At 42.8% G+C, this 18,098-nt stretch overlaps 1 protein-coding gene across 2 annotated transcripts in view; it reads right to left on the bottom strand.

Moving 5' to 3' along the window:
* Nucleotides 1-3,112, bottom strand: part of RGL1 (ral guanine nucleotide dissociation stimulator like 1) — a 51,892-nt gene extending 48,780 nt beyond the window's left edge. Inside the window, exons 1-2 of one of the 2 annotated variants that reach the window (XM_050977540.1) lie at nt 3,017-3,112; nt 2,157-2,267 (exon numbers count right to left, since the gene is read on the bottom strand). In XM_050977540.1, coding sequence (XP_050833497.1) covers nt 2,157-2,267; nt 3,017-3,043 — 138 coding nt within the window. In that variant the 5' untranslated portion in view covers nt 3,044-3,112. Of the gene's footprint in view, nt 1-2,156; nt 2,268-2,417; nt 2,510-3,016 lie in introns of those variants that run through there. The other variant, XM_018912024.3, reaches the window with a different exon arrangement.
* Between the last annotated feature and the right edge of the window lie 14,986 nt (nt 3,113-18,098).

Here is an 18,098-nt window from a genome sequence, read left to right as displayed (position 1 = left end):
AAGCTCAGTGCTTCAGAAGGGGTCATACTGCTGAGTGGACTTTTACAGGACACAAACTGACAGTGAGAAAAAGTTTTTTAAAGAGTAAATCCAGGCATGCATATGATCAGTAAGTGAGTTACTATGTTTGTTACTGTGAAGGCTCAGTACTTGCTGATGTACAAATAGGTTGTTGACCTTGAGTCTTCAACCTAAGCCTGACTTAAAGTACCATGAAAAAATTTAAGACCATCATTGCTAAATCCAACACCTTGTTAATTTAGTGCTAATGAGTTTCAAAGCACAGAAAAAAACCATAAGCCCTTATAAACTCCAGATTAAAAAAAAAACCAAAAAAAAACCAACCAAAAAACAACAAAGTCACCTGATGACAGTTCTAAAAGAGACAATTTGGCTCTTCAAAGCCAAACTGCTGGGGGCAGGGATGGCTCTTCATAAATAATGCTCTGGGTTAGAGGCTATTTATTGATTTCAGGACCACAAAAAAGCCATTAATAAAACAAGATCACAAGAAGAGCTTAAAATACCTTATGTTCTGAAAAGCTTAAGGGAAACAAACAGCCCATATGTTACAAAATATTTTAACGTAATATACACAAGACTTGGGGGTTTTTGCCCATGAAAGAGACTAGTCTGGAAGCCAGAATCACTGATTTATGCCCGGAACAGGTGTGGATTTCTGACACATTATCTCCTTCCCCACAAACATTCTGACCTCAAAAAACCAACAACAGACACAGGAACCTGACAGTCACTGTCCTGACCCTGTAGTCCCTGGTTCTCCTATTGGGATGGGCAGCATCAGCTGTGGGGATGACCACAGGAACGTACAAGCTCCCTTCCTCTGAGAATAGGACCAAGGCCTGGCAAACTCCTTCTATCACAAGGAACAACACAGTCCAAGCAGGCAAAAAAAATCAGACTTTTTTTTTTGTATTCAAAAAGCAGACTTTTCTAAACTATGTTTATGGGACACAGACACACTCAAAATGATCCTCACCTCTTCCACAAAACCAGCTGGGAAAGTTGCAGGAGCTCAAATACACTTGGTAATATTTTTTCTGGTAAAACAGCAGGCAGAAATGGGAAATCTGCCACTCAAAGGAAGCAGATTTGAAATTATCTGTTCTGATTAGTACTCTGTGTACTTCTTGGAAAAACGGGAAGGGGAGAAGGGGAGACTCTAAGCACTATCTGTATGCAGGACAGAATTTGCTTATTTCTCCTGACACTGGTTTCAGCTCTGCTGTATTGCTTCATGTCACAGGAGCTTCACAAGAAAATGACTGGATATAAATCTCAGGGCAGTTTTAAAAGCCTTTAAAATACCAGCATGGATGCTACATCAAGCCAACTTCTTATATTACTGCCTTTGATCCCAAAGGAAAAAAATAAACATAACAAAATACTATGAAAGTTACAGGCATCTCCTGCAGACCTGGCCACAGCTGCAACAGCTGCACTGATTCCAATGAAGTGAGGACATTTTTTATCAGCTGGGGACTTGGCCTGATTAAGGTGAAGGCACTCAGCAGCATGTCAAATCAACTGTGTGCATTTAAGCCCATTTTACTTACCATTAAAGCCTTAGTGCTTTGAAAAATATTACAAAGCTGTAATTCTTGCAGAAAAGCAATTAATTTCTCATCTGGCCAAGAAAGCAATACAGAAATAAGACCCAAACCAACATTCCTTTAAGTTCAGAGGAAGTTCTGCTGACTTTGAGGGACCTTCACCAGTCAAAATAACATAACTACTTGTTTGGAGACCTGAGATAGGTTCCTAACAGCAGAAACGAGCCATAGTCCAGTCTGAAACAACTGTTAAATGTTCAGCTTCTCAGGCCATAAACTGAGATCCTTGTTTCTGCACCAAGAATCACCTGATACGGGGCCACAGCTGGTCAAATTGTTTTTACAGGTCAAGAAAAGAGGAAGAGTCAACATAAGGAAGAGTGTTATTTCAGATGACCCAGGCAGACTAGTTCAATGTTTAGTTTGTTGTTTTTTGTTCTTTTTTTTTTCTTTTTCAAATATAATGAGAGCAGCCAATGCTAGAAGTTAATATTGTAACAATTCCTGTGGAATTCAGCTCCCTGGACGGCTCCGAAGTCCATGAGCAGCCCTCCCCAACGCCTCCGTGCTAGCCTCACTTACCCCCAGCCACCTTGCTCCTTTGTTGGCAGCCTGCTGAATCTGCACTTTTTTAAGGGTGACATTGTAGACAGCTCCGTCTTCTACCTCTTCACCCCCATCCTGAAATGTGGTCTGCCAGGAAAAGGAGAAAGAAAAATAAGATGAAAAGGAACGTTCTCCCCCTTCTGCTGACCACAATCAGTCCCAGGTGCTCTGCTGCTCCAGGCAGAGCAGAGATGGGCAGCACAAAGTAAACACGGCAATCAAAGCAATCCAGGATACCCTTAGGTTGAGGGAACACTGGAGATATTCTTGGCAAGCTGTCCTTTCCTGTGGTATCGAGGTACCCGGACTTTCCATTTAACTGTTTTTCCCAGACTAGCACATATTTTAAATAGTTGCATAAAGTCTTCTAAGGAAAGAGGTTGGTTTTGATTAGCAGCCGTCTATTTCCTTCCCCCCCCCCCTTTTTACGGCAATTAATCTCTTTGGCCTTTCATTGAGAGAAGGATTCGCACTTTTAAAACTGCTGAATTACTTCGGCACTCAGCCTTGAATCTTTGAAGCTACAGAGCATTTAAAACACAACGACATTTTCACTCTCTTGAGAAAGAGGGATCTGAAGCGCTTGTGATTTGCTCTTCCAAAAAGCTTATTATTCAAGAACAAGAAAAAAAAACCGAGCAGCTTTAGAGCCGGGGGAAAGCGGCGGGTGGGGAGGGGGCACAGCATATCCCGGTACCAGGCACGGCCGGCATCGGACACGGCACCCCGGCACCGGGCACAGCATCGCGGGAAGCGGGCACGGCACCGCTGGCACTGAGCATCGCCGGGCAGCGGGACCAGGGCAGGGCAGGGCAGGGGACGGGATGGCCGGTTACCATTTTCGCTCTCCACAGCAGTTTCATCCTCGGTGCCTTGCCGGGCGCCGGGTCGGACGCGCCGCACTTCGCCCGCCGCGGGCCGGGCCGAGCGGAGCCGAGCGGCCCCTGGGCTGCGCGGGAGGGACGGGCCGGGGGAGGGACGGACAGACGGACGGACGGGCAGGGGGAGGCGGCCGCGCCTGGCGCCGCCTCGGCCCGGCCCGCGCAGAGTTTCAGGGTTTCCTGTTGATGGCCCCGGCGGAGCGCCCGGCCCGGCCCGGCCGTGCCTGCGCTGCCCCGGCAGCCCCCGCTCCGCGTCCTGCCCGGCTCCCGGGGAAGCGCCTCCTCCTCATCTCCCTTCCCTTCCCCTCCTTCCCTTCCCTCCCTTCTCTCCTCTGCCGCTGCCCGGGTAGGGCGCCGAGGAGCAGGGGCGATCTTGGGTCAGGTGTCCGGGCTGCCGTAAGGAAGGAATTTTAAGCTGTGCTTAACTGTAAAAACTTACTTCTGCCACTTGGGAAGTAAAGCAATGAAAGGTTTTAGTAAGCCCTGCCCGGCAATCGCCGACTTAGTCCTCACTTTTATTCTGTATCGCTCACAAAGAAGCCCCCATGAGCCCCTGTGTGGATGCTCTAGCTGTAGGCAGCTGCATGCTGACACGACGATCTCAAGACACCCTAAAACCCCACTAACTTCGTTGCCTCCTGAGCTGTCGTTAATTACCTATATTTTTGGGACTTAAAATAAGGATGATTCACGTGCACAAATTCCCGTGCAAGGCAACGAAAGTGCCAATAATTGAAACAGAGCTCAGACCTCGCAAAGCCCCACGCTAACCTCCAGCATGTTCCTGGTTTTATTTCCAGCAGTGTTAGTACCTGAGGAGCATCTCAGGCTCGGGGGCTGTCAGCACTTCTACCTCTTAACATGAGAAACCAAACGGATGCCGGGAACATTATTTTCAGCTACGAAACCAAGACTGAGCTGTGTGGTCACAGGTGCCCTGATCTGGTCACTTGCCAGGCTGTGCTTTTTGTTTACGTGTGTGATCGTGAAGTGGTGGGCAATAAACAGACATCAATAACCTGACTCAAGTGTACTGCACCAAATAATTGAAGCGTAGATCTCCCAGAGTCCTGTGGCTTCTCCTGTAAAACTGCAAAGAACATTCGTAATGCTTTAGATTTTGCAAACCACTCTTCCACATCGTAATTTTAATGTGCAGAAAGCAGAGTGCATTGAACCCCTCGTGGCCAGCCCAGCACGTGTGTGAGTACCTGCAGAGCAAATTGCCATTGAACAGGACCAACATACCAGCATATGCAAATGCATATCCAGCCACAAGAAATGCAACACCAGAGCAAAAAATTTACTCTGAAATAAAAGCTTTTTTTTGGTGAGATTATGTCCTGGTGCTACAGTACATGCACTACCATCACTTTGGATGGCAGTCACAGAGCAATGGCACTCACTCTGATTCTTTACTAAAAGAAAATGCCAGTGAGTTAATACAGTGGGAAGGAGCTCCTCTATTTGATTCAATTTAGCTTCTCGTGAATCACATGTTTTGGACTGGATCCCTACAGAATACCTTATGGACAGACAAGCTCAGGACTTTCCATTCAAGGCAGAGCAAAGCCCTCTCAGAAGGGATGTTCCTGAATCCTCTTGGCCACTGACAAGTGACAGAGAGAACCTCCATGGGGAAGGAGCAGCAGATGACCTCATACAGTTTAGCAAGCAGCAGAAAGCTGCCATTTTTATTCATTGGATTTGCCATTAGTCATGAACAGAGTTAGATTTTCTTCACAGATTATTTTTAGGGAGATACAGTGCCCAGACTTTTAGAAGCATTGAATTGTTTAGATTGGAAACAACCTCTAAAATCACTGAGTCCAGTCATGTCACAGTGAAAGGTTACAGAAGGGGCAGTAATCAGACATTCTATTGATAACTGTCTGCCTTGGGAAAAGGATATTTCAAAGCCCCTAAAAATCTGCCTTATATGCGCAAAACCTGATTCTTTAATACTGGAAAAGACAAAAAGCATATGTAACACTTAATTACATTTAAAGTCCATCATATAGTGTACAACCACTTTTTTTGAGACCAAGAGACAGAGTCTGAATGCACAGGAAAATATGCACAGGAAGACCAACCAGGCTCTGATTAATCTAAAAGATGTTCTGTAAAGATTTCAAGGACAGAAGGAAGCTTGAAAATGAGGAAGAAGAATCTGCAACTCAGTTTAGTAGAACTGCTGGTTTGCTTTTTTAGCAGACTTTAATCACAAAACTGATCTACGCCAATGAACCATGCGGTCAACACTGTGTTAAACATTTGGTACTTTCCAAATCATGTTCACATGCAATAACTACATTCCTGCCATAATCTAGCCCTGTGCCTGCCCTTTTTACCAAAGCAGAATTGTTCCTCTAATATATCTGAGCACTTATTCCCTCCCACTCACAACCAGAGAGAAGCACAAATCCACTTGTGAATGCAACTTTGCACTTCTCACAGTGAAATGTTATATAAGAAAATACTCTGAGGTCTGGAAAGCTCTCAGACTGCAGATCATTGACCACTTACAACCCAACAAGGACTGGCCAACTGTGCATAGAGAAATAAGGTAGCGGCAGAGTGATGATTTTCCCTGGGTTTCAGCTGTTGCTGCAGCTGGCACACAGACGCCTGCATGGGAAGGCAAAGCACAAGATCTATAAAGCAGCTGGAAATAAAGAACAGCTCTGACTGCCCCTGCTCAGGGCCTGACAGGAGGAGAGGAGGAAACAGAAGTCAGATACCCAAATATGGAAAATATTTGGGAGAGCAGAGGAAAAGGAGAAAGCAACAAGGTGATGTAAGAATGATCCCTGATAGCTTCTCCAGCAGAGAAAGAAATCACACAGCCTAAAAGGACAAAGCTATGTATCTGAGGTGTGCATGCAGCTCACTTGCACTGGGCAAGGATGTTCCCTGGGAGCTGGGGGAAAACCACACCACTGTCTCTTTTTTAAGTTAAGCCACAGTTTCAAGGTCCTTTCAAATGGCAGCACCAGGCCAAGCCATTTCCACCCCTTGGTGCTTGAGTAGGCCAGGAGCCAGAACTGGTTGTGTGTTGGTTATGCAAGACACTTCCTAGTAACCATGTCTTTGTAGTCAACACCTCTGTAGTATTACCTTTCTCTCCAAAGCAATGCCACCTTAAGGGTATACCTAACTGTTAAGAGAAGAAGTAAATTCCATGGGACACTCTGTTCATTCCATAGGAGATACAAGAATCCATCATATAGAATAAAGCCTGTCCAAAGTGACACCCCTGCCATGGATAATGCCTTTGAAGTGAGTGCCTACAAAAGAAAATAAATACTGTTTCTATTAAGACTGTCTCATTGATTGTTATTCATCTGGTTTCTTTAAACCATATTTAGTTCTTGGTTCTTGCTTCCTGTTTATGGCACATGCTCTCAGTTTGATAACTAACAGGTGCTGTGGCCTACAGTTCTGGAGACTGAAACTAAAAAAAATCATATGCAGGTGAACCAGAAAAGCTAGATAATGCAGACACTGTAGAAATCCAAACACCAATCAGTTTTATATAGTGTTTCTCTGACAGCCTGCTCTGACATGTGGCTTGGCAGCAAAGAGCTCTCCACCACAGACACAACAGGAGCTTTACCTGGGAGTGTTCCTTTACATTGTGCACACCCAAGTTGCAGCTTCCCACTCCATTACACAGTCAGTTTGTCATTTGCTGCCTTAGAGCTGCTTAATATTCAGTGTACTGCAATCTCCTGAAGGTCCTTTTTGGCACAAAGCACCTCACAGGCACATATCTCACATTTCCATCAGTACAGGCATGCTCTGCATGTGCTGCAAGGTGATGTAGAAGGGAGCAGAGGTGAGCCAGGTCTCCCACCTGCCTCAGCTGGGATTAGTAAACTTGGTTAAATATATTCTTTAAATGACTGAGATGCACTATCATTACACATCAGTCAGTCAGAAAAGTTGTTAGAATCAAACATTGAATTTCTGTTACAAACTACTAACTAATCAAAGTGAACAAAATGCTGCATTACACACTGTATGACTGCTTTTTGACTGTCTGCAACCTTTGCAAGCCTCACCCTGTGCAAAAGGGAAAGCTCTGCTCCCCCTTCACTCTGAAAGACATGACAATGCAGTTGCAGCTCAGTAAAGAACCAGACACACAAGTCCATCATAATCTGTCTTCCTGGACACCAGAGCTAAACAGAAGCCTCCAAGTAATTGCAAATATTAACCAGCTTCATTGTAACATGCCAGAGGAAATGCATCAGAGCTCCCATACATAAAACTAAATTAATGTTTCATAAGGCTGCATAATTAACTATGCTAAGTCAAAAACTGATGTAGTTAAGGAAGCACATCCAGCCATCCCTGACCCTCTGATTTCACATGTGATTGCAGTTAGATAGGCATGCACTGTTTCACAGGCTGTGCTGTCCAAAGAGACATAATCTCAGATCTGGGGGGCATATCTCCTTCAGGAACAGTGAGTCCCTGCACTCCCATTGGGAAAGCCTTCAAAGCAATGCTGGGTGTAAAGCCAGGGGCACATGGCTGGGCAAGTGCAGCCCTGCTGTGTGCTGGGGAGGAACAGCAGTGTACTGTATCCCTGAGCCTCTGCCTCCAGAGGGGTGCAAGTAGTGCCTGTGTGCCTCAGAGTCTGGGTTTAGCTCTGTCCCCACTCACTCTGGGCTCCTTGGAAATGACCTGCAGGAGCAGAGGCTGCAAGTCCTGGAACTCAACTTTCAGTTTCACAGACCACTAAACACCCAGAAACTTTTTGTAAACCGTAAGTGCTTGGAGAGGTCTCATGTTCTTGTTCCATGCCCACATGATCCTGCAGCTTCAGAGCAATATCTTTCCCTAATTTTATGCTGCACAGCTCCTCAGTTGCTCACAGTAAATCCTCTCTGCTGTACATTTCAGCAGCTTTGAAAGAAGAAACAACACCCTGGAGTGCATGCTGAGAACATTGTTTTCTGAGACTCACAACTCAGTCAAATCAAAGCCAAAACTAAGACACTTCATAGTTATGGCTATTTCAATGCCAGATTTTAGCCCACAGGCCTCAGCTACTCACACTGCAGAGCTGCTCAGAAGAAGGCAGCAAAAAGTCTTTATGGACAGGAAAAATAGTTTTCCACTCTCCTCATATTCACAAATGGATGAAATGTTTTCACTCAAACTTTCCAAAAAGTTCACCTTTGAGCAGAGGCCAAGGGCCTTATTTGAACAATTTTAAAACTCTCTGCAAAGAATAAATACTTAATCATATAAAAAGGCACTGCTCAATTACAAATTTGACTGTGGGTAACTCTCCTGACATCAATTTCATTGTCATGGGACCTGAATCAATCTCAGTGCTTACACAGAACTAAAAAAAAAAAAATTATCCCTGCCTTCTCCAACAAAAGTTATGGAAGACTGAGAACAGAAGGCTAATATATCCAGCAATCATTTCATCTATACAAGAACACAACAGTGCCATAACAGAACACACCAAAATGCCTAAGCCAAAATCTTCTTGTCACATATAAAATAAATCAAATTACTCTCACATTGTTACTTGAAAGATTGCCTTCACTGTGTTTCAGATCTCTTCTTCTGCACCTAAGTCAGGTTTAATAATTAAATTGGCCGTTGCACAAACATGTATTGGGTTGATTTAGCACAATGCTGATTTTCCCTCATTGCTCCCTTAGGCTGATTCTCCATAGGCTGATCTCTACACAGGCTGATTCTCATAAGAAGCCTCATACTTTCAATACATTTACAAATTTATCATTTATATTATTGGCTAGTTAGTACTCAATTCTCCTCCTCATTCCCAAATTACTTGCCATGGTTCCTCTTCTTTTTGAGCAAGCTTCAGTTTCCAGAAATGTAAATTTAAGAATTTGATTAAATGTATTCTCAAAACTTCCCTTCTGCCCTGTTTCATTTTGCTTTGATTACAGATATACTACTTTATGCCTTTTATGGCCCTGTTACAGTACGTTTAAACAGGATAAATCTCTGTTGGCTATAAGGATCTTCATCTCCTAATTCTGGCACAGTGTCTTTTTCATTTTTCCTCTTAAAAGAGAAATATTTCCTCCCCTAGAAGCCTGTATCACTCTGGTATTCTTTAGTCCAAGCACTCCCCAGAAGACTCTGGGCTCATTAATGATATAGGAGTGTCTGCTGTTTGGGATACTGGGAGTGCTTCCCCTTCTGTCTGGGGCCCCTGTGCCTCTGAGCAGACCTTTGTCAGTGAGCTCTGTATTTATATCTAACTAGCTCAAAGCCCAAGGACTTGGTCCCTCCCACCCATTGGGTTATAACCAGATGGCAGCATGTCTTAGGTTTGACTCACTCCCTTCATGCACACAATGGGTAAATGAAGAGTTTGAATTTCAGTGCTGTTCCTACAAAAAATCCTACTGCTTGCATTTTCTTGACCTCTAAGATTAAAATAAAAGGGATAAATTAATCATAAAACCATTATGATATTTGCTTTTTAAGTCTAAATGATCCATATTAAATTTAAGAATTATGTCTCCCCTTTATTGTGGGACATGTTTCAGGATACTCAGAAGTTTCTAGACCCCAATTAAGGATCCTGATGAATGCCTGTCATGTCAGAGAGATCTTCTGGATGCTGGAGATGGTTGCACACCATGGACAATTTTCTCAGCCAGATCTAAAACAGTCTTGCAAGCTTTTTACTGACTCAAAATTTTTCCCAGCACTCAGGCAACAGTAAGCCAGAGTTGTCATGCTTTCTCCTCTTCACTGGGCTAAAAGGGAAATAATTGAAGGGAAGCATCAATTCATCTTATCTATAGGTCTCTTGATTTTTTTAATGCTACATTCATTCTATCTGATTTCACCAAATCCTACAAAGATTTTATAGTCCTTCTACAGAGCCCAGGAGGCCCTACTAAATCAGACTCCTGTTAAATTAGAAAGCTTCTCCACAGCTTTCTTTTGAGCGGGGAGGAGCCACAAACAAGAGGATTGTAAACAAATGTGTAACAGATAACTCTATGAATAGATATAGTGGTCCCTTTGCAACATGATGCTTTTTCATCATACATACTCCTCAAACAATTAAAATTGCAGGGTTTTACTTACTACTGCAGCCTTGTACCCTGGAATCTCTAAATCAGAAATTGTATCTTTTGAGTGCAGTGCAATCAATCCAGGTTTGGGGAAACTGAGGGTTGGGGGTTTCAGGTTACTTTTTTCTTTGATTAGTTTTACCTCCTTCATCTCTAAAATATCCTACAGTCACATAAAACAGTCTGTACAACAGTGACTTGCCTTCTTCAGCTTCCATGAATCTTCCTCAGGGGAGTTGTTCTTTCATCATCTAAAAACTCTCCAGCAAGTTCCACCCCTGGAGAAGAAATTCTGTAACTGTTTGAAAACCAGACAAAGGCAGTTTTAAACTGCAGACAGCAACACATTTACTTCTAATTTCTGTTTTTTCTCTCTCTCATGAGACACAGCAGTTGAGTAAAGTCACAACACAGATGAGGAAGAGGCTCAGTCATGTCCATCAGATGCTGTGCCAGCCACACACACCACAGCACTCTGCTTTAATAAATAAGTGCTAAACATGTTTATGGAAGTGGCCTGTTTTGCTTGGGGAGGCAAAAATGCCTTTATCAGCATAAGTCAACTCCCACTTTTTCCCCTTCTGCTGCTGTGACTCTTGTCTTCTACCTACTGCAGACTCTGAGCTTTCCAAAGCTCACATTCCTACCCATTAGATCAGTAAAAATGCAGCATTAAGACTTCCTTTTTCATTCACTTATTTTATACTCACTTTTAAGACCCCTCAAAACTCAATCTCACTTTTTGACTCTCCTTATTTTCATTTTAGAATCTTTTCATCTCTACTGGTGCTTCCTCTCACAGATCAATGCCTACTAGAAGCTCCCCAAGGATAAAGGCATTGTCTATCCTAACACTATATTCTTGGTATCCATTTCAAAATTATACACCCAGCTTTGAGGTGCACCTTTATCCTGATGCCAGAAATGCAACAATGGGACAGAACCAATATTTCCTTTACTAACAGATGTTTAAAAAATGCCCAGCCCTTTTTGAGGCATATCCCTAGTGATTTATAAATACTTGCTTCTGTTGGTATTTACCTTCACACTTTGCCCTACATCCTTCCCCTTGTTTGTTCTGCCTCTGTTCTGCCTTTTGGTTTCCATGCTGTGCTCTGAGACAGACTCCTGCCCACTTGCAGATGTTCCAGGACAGGGCACAAACCCTCCCTATGACCTTTGGGTGCTGTTACAGTGCAAGGACAGATTTTATGATGGATCTCTCAAGTCCAACATCCAACACTCCTGCCACTGGTGCCGCTGGGATGTAGAGTAATAGAGCACAACTCACCTTGAACAAATGATCAACCCTTATAAAAATGTTGTGAATTTCTGGGAGCAGCACCTTCCAGCTAAAAAGAAATCCCTCTTGCTACTTGGCTGCTGCTGCTGTCATCCATCTGTCACTTCCTTGAAGTGCTGCTGGTGACTTCAGCAGATTCACTTGCAAGGGAAAGGTGACAGGATTAGACCCACAGGCTGTAAACACTTCACTCCCCTCTGGGATCACCTGGCTTTATTATTATTGGCACAATGTGCTCAGGCAGCAAAGACATTCATTTAAGGATACTTGTTTCTATTTCCAGCTCTATTACATCTATTTTTGTTTGAACTTATTTAAAGGCAACATTATCAACCCAGGAACAAAAGTCAGGAAGGAGATGGAAGCCCACAATGTTCTAGACAATGACAGGAAACAACCTGTGTTTTGACAGTTCCCCCAATTCTCTTCCAGATGATCTTTACCAGAGAATTAGACAAAGTCCAAAAAGCAAAATAAAACCCAAAACCTTGTGAAGAGGAAATCCTCTTGTATAGGTGCTAACAGAGTGGAAAATTTCAGAGAAAATTCAGGTCTAGCATCTAGCCTAGTGACAACCTACTTAGCAAACTCAAACCCTATCCATTGTACTGGGATGACATACTTGCATTTCTAAGGTTTTACAGAAAGACTTCCTCAACAAAACCCAAGACCTTTAAAACTGGCCAAAGTTGAACACTGTTATGCAAAATTGTAACAAAAGTTGGCGCAGAAGCCACTGTTTTGTTCTGTGGAGATCAGCTGGAAACACAGGAATAAACAGGATGGAAGAGCCTCTTTTCAGGGGCATATTATAAACAGCAAATTAATTGTGCAATATGTTACTATGCTCAGGGAGATGAGCTGGACTGGAAATCAAAACCTAGAGTAGATAATCATAAAATGTGCATTAAAAACCATTAAACCACACACCAAAAAGTCAAAGGAATGTTAAATTCTTTCACTTTGGGTTATAAGATGAACACTGAGAGATCCATGGAGGAACATTTCTGGTAAAGTTACTCCATACTTGTCCATAGCTGAATTGTCAGGACATATATATGCACTAGATAGGCAACTTCTTCAGTCCTGGTGTACCCACACTTGCCTTCTGCATTACAGGGATTTTGCTCAAATCCTCAAAAAAAATGAGCTTAAACATACAGTCTTTCATTCATAAATCAGTTCTGACCTGAAGCCACCTTGCTAGAGAGGCCTATGCAAACTGCAAAGCAAGTCTTTGGCAATAGTGCAAGAACACAAGAAAGAGTCAAATATTACAAAGTAATACAGAAGTACAAATAAAGTGGTCACCAGTGCACTGAGGAATGGAATGAAATATCCAGTGCATTCCCCATCCAGCACCAGACAGCATCAGGTCCCAGAATGTGAGATTTGTCCTGGATTAAACCTGCAACAAGAAGTGAAATGGCTCCACATCTTCCTCTTTCCCCAAATACATGTCAATCATTCTTTATGGATTGTTTTCTAAACCTTTCCTTTGCAAAGCAAAAAGAAAGCAAAGAAGCCACAACCTTATCTTTTTTCCTAAGAAAAAAAGAGAATTTAAGCTCCAGGCGCGCAAGCAGCCAGCCGTGCATTCATCACCACAACGTGGCATGATGTGTCACTTGAGAATCTGGCACCCACTTAAGAAAAGGAATTCTGCTTATTTTTGTTCCACTGGCTAGTCCAAAACCAAGTGCAAAGTTGCATAATCTCTCCAATTCTGTTGGAGAAATAACAGGATAACCAAGATCCACAGAAGAGGGAAGAAAAAAAAAAGGAAAAAAACTCCCAGCCCTCTTTTCTGGATAAGATGTTATAAATTAAGAAGCAAGGGTTCTGTAGAGAACCCTTACTCTCCCAGGCAGGATTCTTGGTCTTCCAGACTTCATGCATTTCTTTCCCTCTCTCCCTTCCTCCCCCAACCCTTGATGACAGTATTTGGCAGGAACTTCTAATTTAAAAAAAAAAAAAAAAAAACAAACACCAGACTGCCTTTGTGCTACCCCAACAAACCTCTCTGGGGAAATGATGTTCTTTGCTCAGCAATTCCTGTTCAGCACAGAATGCTAGCACGAGGAAAGCAGCTGGAGTGACTTCCTATTCTCCATTCAGGCCTGGCAGCCTCAGAACAAAGCCTTACAAAAAGAGAGGCTGAAACCAGCAGAGAATCACTGACAAAGAAGTGCACAAGGAACTCTGGTAAGATGTTATTTCCAGCACTCTCACAGCAACGCAGGACTCAGTAACAACCTGAGCCACCAGAGGCCTGGAAAAGCCAAGGGATGGTTGTGGATAATTCTGTGGCTGCAATCCCAACAGCTGCCATGCAGGCACGTAAGGATATTGTCCAGTTTCATCTGAACACCAAGAGATTTACTGCAAATCCCTTTCCACAAGCAACTCTAACAATGCAGCTATCGCCACATCTCCCAAGCCTTCAAGATTGTTTTGATGGACATCACTTATTTTCCTGAGAAACATAATGTCTGTTTACAAGTGCATGGAAAGCCAAAGCTTAACCCAAGGATTACAGACATTAAATCCTCCTATTCTCAAGCAGACTGCTCCCCAAACTTTAATTTGAAAATCCCTATATTACTTGCTAATTTCCTTATGGTTAAATACCAACATCCAAAGCATCTGAGATCACAGCTGAGTTCTGGAAGAGACCCAAGAGTTAAATCCCCAGGGAAGTAAGGCAAGGCTGATAATTGGGTTCAGACAGGGATATATATTTGGGGTTTTATGACAGTGATACTGGATAACACTCCAGCCTTGCATTTTCCCCTCTTTTTCATCTTCACTAATTTCTTCCTTTTAAGAAAAGGTGACCTTTTGCCTCTCATCACTAATCAGATCTAGATAACACTAAATAACCTTTGCAACAGCCTGGCTACTGAAGGTTTAGTGAGGGGGGAGAAGAGAACAGTGTTGCACCTCCAAGGCAATTTAACTCAAATTTGAAGGTCTGGCCTTTCCTGAGGCTGTGTCACCACAGCACTCTCACGATTGTATCTCCAGACAGGATGGGTCCCCTTCCTCCTCTCCCACCTCCCTTTTCTTTAATCACCATGGATTTCCTTCCCTGTAACCTTGTTGCCAGCTCTTAGCCTACTCAGTGGACAAATGACAGATTCCTCTGGTTCAGGCTGCAGTTGAGGGAGGAGGAAAGCAGTTCCTCTAATAGTATTTAGACAAGAAGGATGGAAAAAAACAATCCAAAGGAACATTCAACTCATTAAATGTTGATTAACATAAAAATACATTAAAGGAATGCCCTGCATGTAACATAGAGGGCATTAATGAACTTGTTCCTACATGTTTAATCAAAAGTCTTAAGAAAATACGTGTATCACATCCATGTTATGACTAGTTCCAGGAGCAGCCCTCACCCAGAGCAATCCTATGGCAGCAAATCCTCTGCCTGTGCTAACCTGCCCTCTCTAATCTCTGTTGGTCTCTGTGCTCATACAAGAACAGAATACACCACCCAGATTAAACACAGATATTAAACAGGTATGCTAAAAAAAGAGAATCCACAGCAAAACTTAATTACTCTCCAGGGGAGGGAGACAGCAGGGACTATGGAATCCCTTCTCAGGACATTATTGTGCTGCTGGAAAAGTATCTAATCTGGGTCACTGTTTTGCCTTTTCCTGCTCAATTATTTGAGGAATTGTTTTACAGTCTCCTTTGAAGTAGGTATTCAGGCCAGCAACAGTGCAAAGTGGGGAAAAGGCTATCTTCAAAAATGGTTAATGAAGACCAAAAGGGAATCTTTGCAGTTTGTCATGTTTTCACTGCAAATAAAGGTGCATTACAGCTGGGAGAGGATCTACACAATGATGGCTCAAAAAGGCTCTCAGATAATGGATTATGAACATACTTTGGTTTTAATCCTCCATCTTTCACCCATAAACCAGAGCAGTAAACCCTGAACCTCAGTACTCCCTGCCCATGGCAGGCAGCTGGAACGACATGACCTTTAAGGTCCCTTCCAACCCAAACCATTCTGTGACCCTCTGACAGTCTGTTTACCTCCTGCAATTACTTTCTTGCTCTTAAGCCAATTTCCAGCAGAAAAATGCCAGCAGTCCCCAAGCTACAGCCACAGCTACAGCTGCATTGCAGCTTCCCAAGCTGAGGCAGCTTTGGTGGAACATGTGACATATCCCAAATTCCTCCTCTGTTGAGGAGGTGGGTGGTCCTGCAGGTAGGGCTGATACAGGAACACATTTTCCCACCTACTGTTTTCCTCACAATAAGGGGGGTGGTGGGTCTAATTTTTGTTTATGTGTGTGTGTCTATTTTTTTTTTCCAAGGGCTGCTATTTTCTATTAAGAGGAACCTCACAAAGCTGTGTCATTTCCTAATTAATAATAGGATAATTATTATCTACACAGGCCAACTTAAAAAAAATATTTATACTTTAGAGCAGTCTTTTCACTTTGTGATTCAGTATCTTTGTTAATCTACAAAAGGTCATGTAGAATGGGGCAAGTGAAATATAGAACATTGCTGCCCAGCAAACAGAGGTTCTTTCATGGAATCATGAAATGGGTTGGAAGGGACATTAAAGATCATCTCATTCCACCCCTGCAGGGACATCATCCCCTATCCCAGGTTGCTCCAAGCCCCATCCAACCTGGCCTTGGACATTTCCAGGGATGAAAGGGATGCAGGAATGGGATATAATCACTTAGAGTCACTTGGAAAGGGGAACATGGGCAGCAGAGAAATACCTGCAAAGCGTTGGCCTGGTTTTTGGTACATAAGCAGCAAGGCAAAATGAAAACTCCAAAACATCCAAATATAACAAACTGTCTGAAGAAAAACATTCATTAATTCAAACACACAGCAACTACTACATATATGTAGGGAAAGGAATACATCTTCCCTTCACCTGTGCAGTCTGACTCCAGACTTCAGAGCAAAGCTGGCAGAAGCAGATCAAACCCAAATTCCATAGTTATGCAAATGAGGATCATACCTGCAGCAGCCATAGAACAGGGGCTGCCAGACCCTCAGCTCCTGGGCAGGACTTGCCCACCATGGGTACTTCATAACTCAGGCAGGTCTGAGAGTCTCCAAATGCCTGAAAATGGGCACATGGAGCTGCCCTACACATATCACAGGAGTTGGAGTGAATTCCCCTCCTCCATACTGGATCCATCACTGTATTCAACCATGCCATAAAAGAAAAAAGTTGGCTTTCCTTCCTCTTAAAAAGGGACATAGCAATACCCTGAAATCACATGGCTTCCAGGCAGCTTCCCAAGCACACTTTATTTTCATTGACTAAAGTAATGCACAACAATGGCAATTGAAAGCAGATTTTCCTACACTATAAAAAGTCGTATTCTATTAGAAAATAGCAGGTCTTAAATCATGTTATTTAGCCAACACCCATCTCTGCATAGTGAAAGAAAATGGGGTATCTAGATAGAAAAATATGAGTAGTGTGGGATGCCCAGGCTCACAGCATCCCCAGCATCTCTGGGTGTTCCCAAAGTACACCAAACTCTGCCTTCTCTTTTTTCTTGACATACAGCCAGCACTTTTCAGTTTGATAGGAATCACCAGGCAGTTGCTCTGGAATCACCTGGCAGTTGGTGGTGTAATTACTGCCCTGGTAATCAGGATTTGCCTGGTTTACTCTGTGAGCAGTCACAGCTCACAGTGGGTTTTCTGCCAGCACAGCTCTCCTCATTCCTAGAGAAGAGCCTGAAGAGACAGGTGGAAATGTGATCAGATTTGGACTGAACATTGGTGCAATATTCTACATGTACAAGGCTCATAGTTCACACCAAAATTAAAAAACCCTTTACTGTCTGTCTCATAGCACTTAGGCCAGTAATTGGTAAAACCTTCCCTGGTCCTGTGCTTCTGGAAACCATCCAAACTCCACTGATCAGCATGGAAGCAAATCTGTGTGCACACTTATCATTTGATCCCAAATCTTAAATTATTTTCTGAACTGATATTTTCTAGGAATAAAATATATCTCTTTGAATCCCAAGAATCATCTTCCTTTTAAAGGAAAAGAAGATGAAGCAGAATATTTTTTTAATATATATGTTACATATGTGTGTGTGTGTGTGAAATCTATATGTTATGTGCAGTATAGGAAAGGTCTCATCTCCTTCCATCTCTAAACTTTCATTTTCTTCCTCCATATTTCCAATCTGTAAACACAGGCTCTTGGCAAGCTCCCTGGCTCTTTCTTAGGGCAAGAGGAAATCTGTCCAATTGTTTGACAAACAAAGCATCCTGATAACATTTTATAATTAATATGTAAGAATTTCTCTGCCTGTAATCTCTGGTGTGGCCACACTCAATAGAATGGGATTATTTTTTTTCTTTTAATAATCAAAATCCTGGGTTATTTCTGTAATTTTTCTTTATGATTTTTGCTGTCCTAAAATTTAACCTGGTTACCCTGTCTATGGCATGTAAATGTCCTTATTTGTCATTTCCCTTAGGGACTGCTTGCTGCTCTATGGGTTTCAATTCTACTCTTAATGGACAGAATTCTACTCTTTTAATTCTACTCTTAAAAGACACAAAAGGGAAAAACACTTCTTTTTAGGCATATAGAAAGGGAAACAATCAAGAAAATGAAGCCCTGGAAAAATCTCTG

This window comes from Serinus canaria, chromosome 8 (assembly GCF_022539315.1).
Source record: "Serinus canaria isolate serCan28SL12 chromosome 8, serCan2020, whole genome shotgun sequence".
Classification (NCBI taxonomy): domain Eukaryota; kingdom Metazoa; phylum Chordata; class Aves; order Passeriformes; family Fringillidae; genus Serinus; species Serinus canaria.
This window is presented reverse-complemented; position numbering and strand designations above follow the sequence as displayed.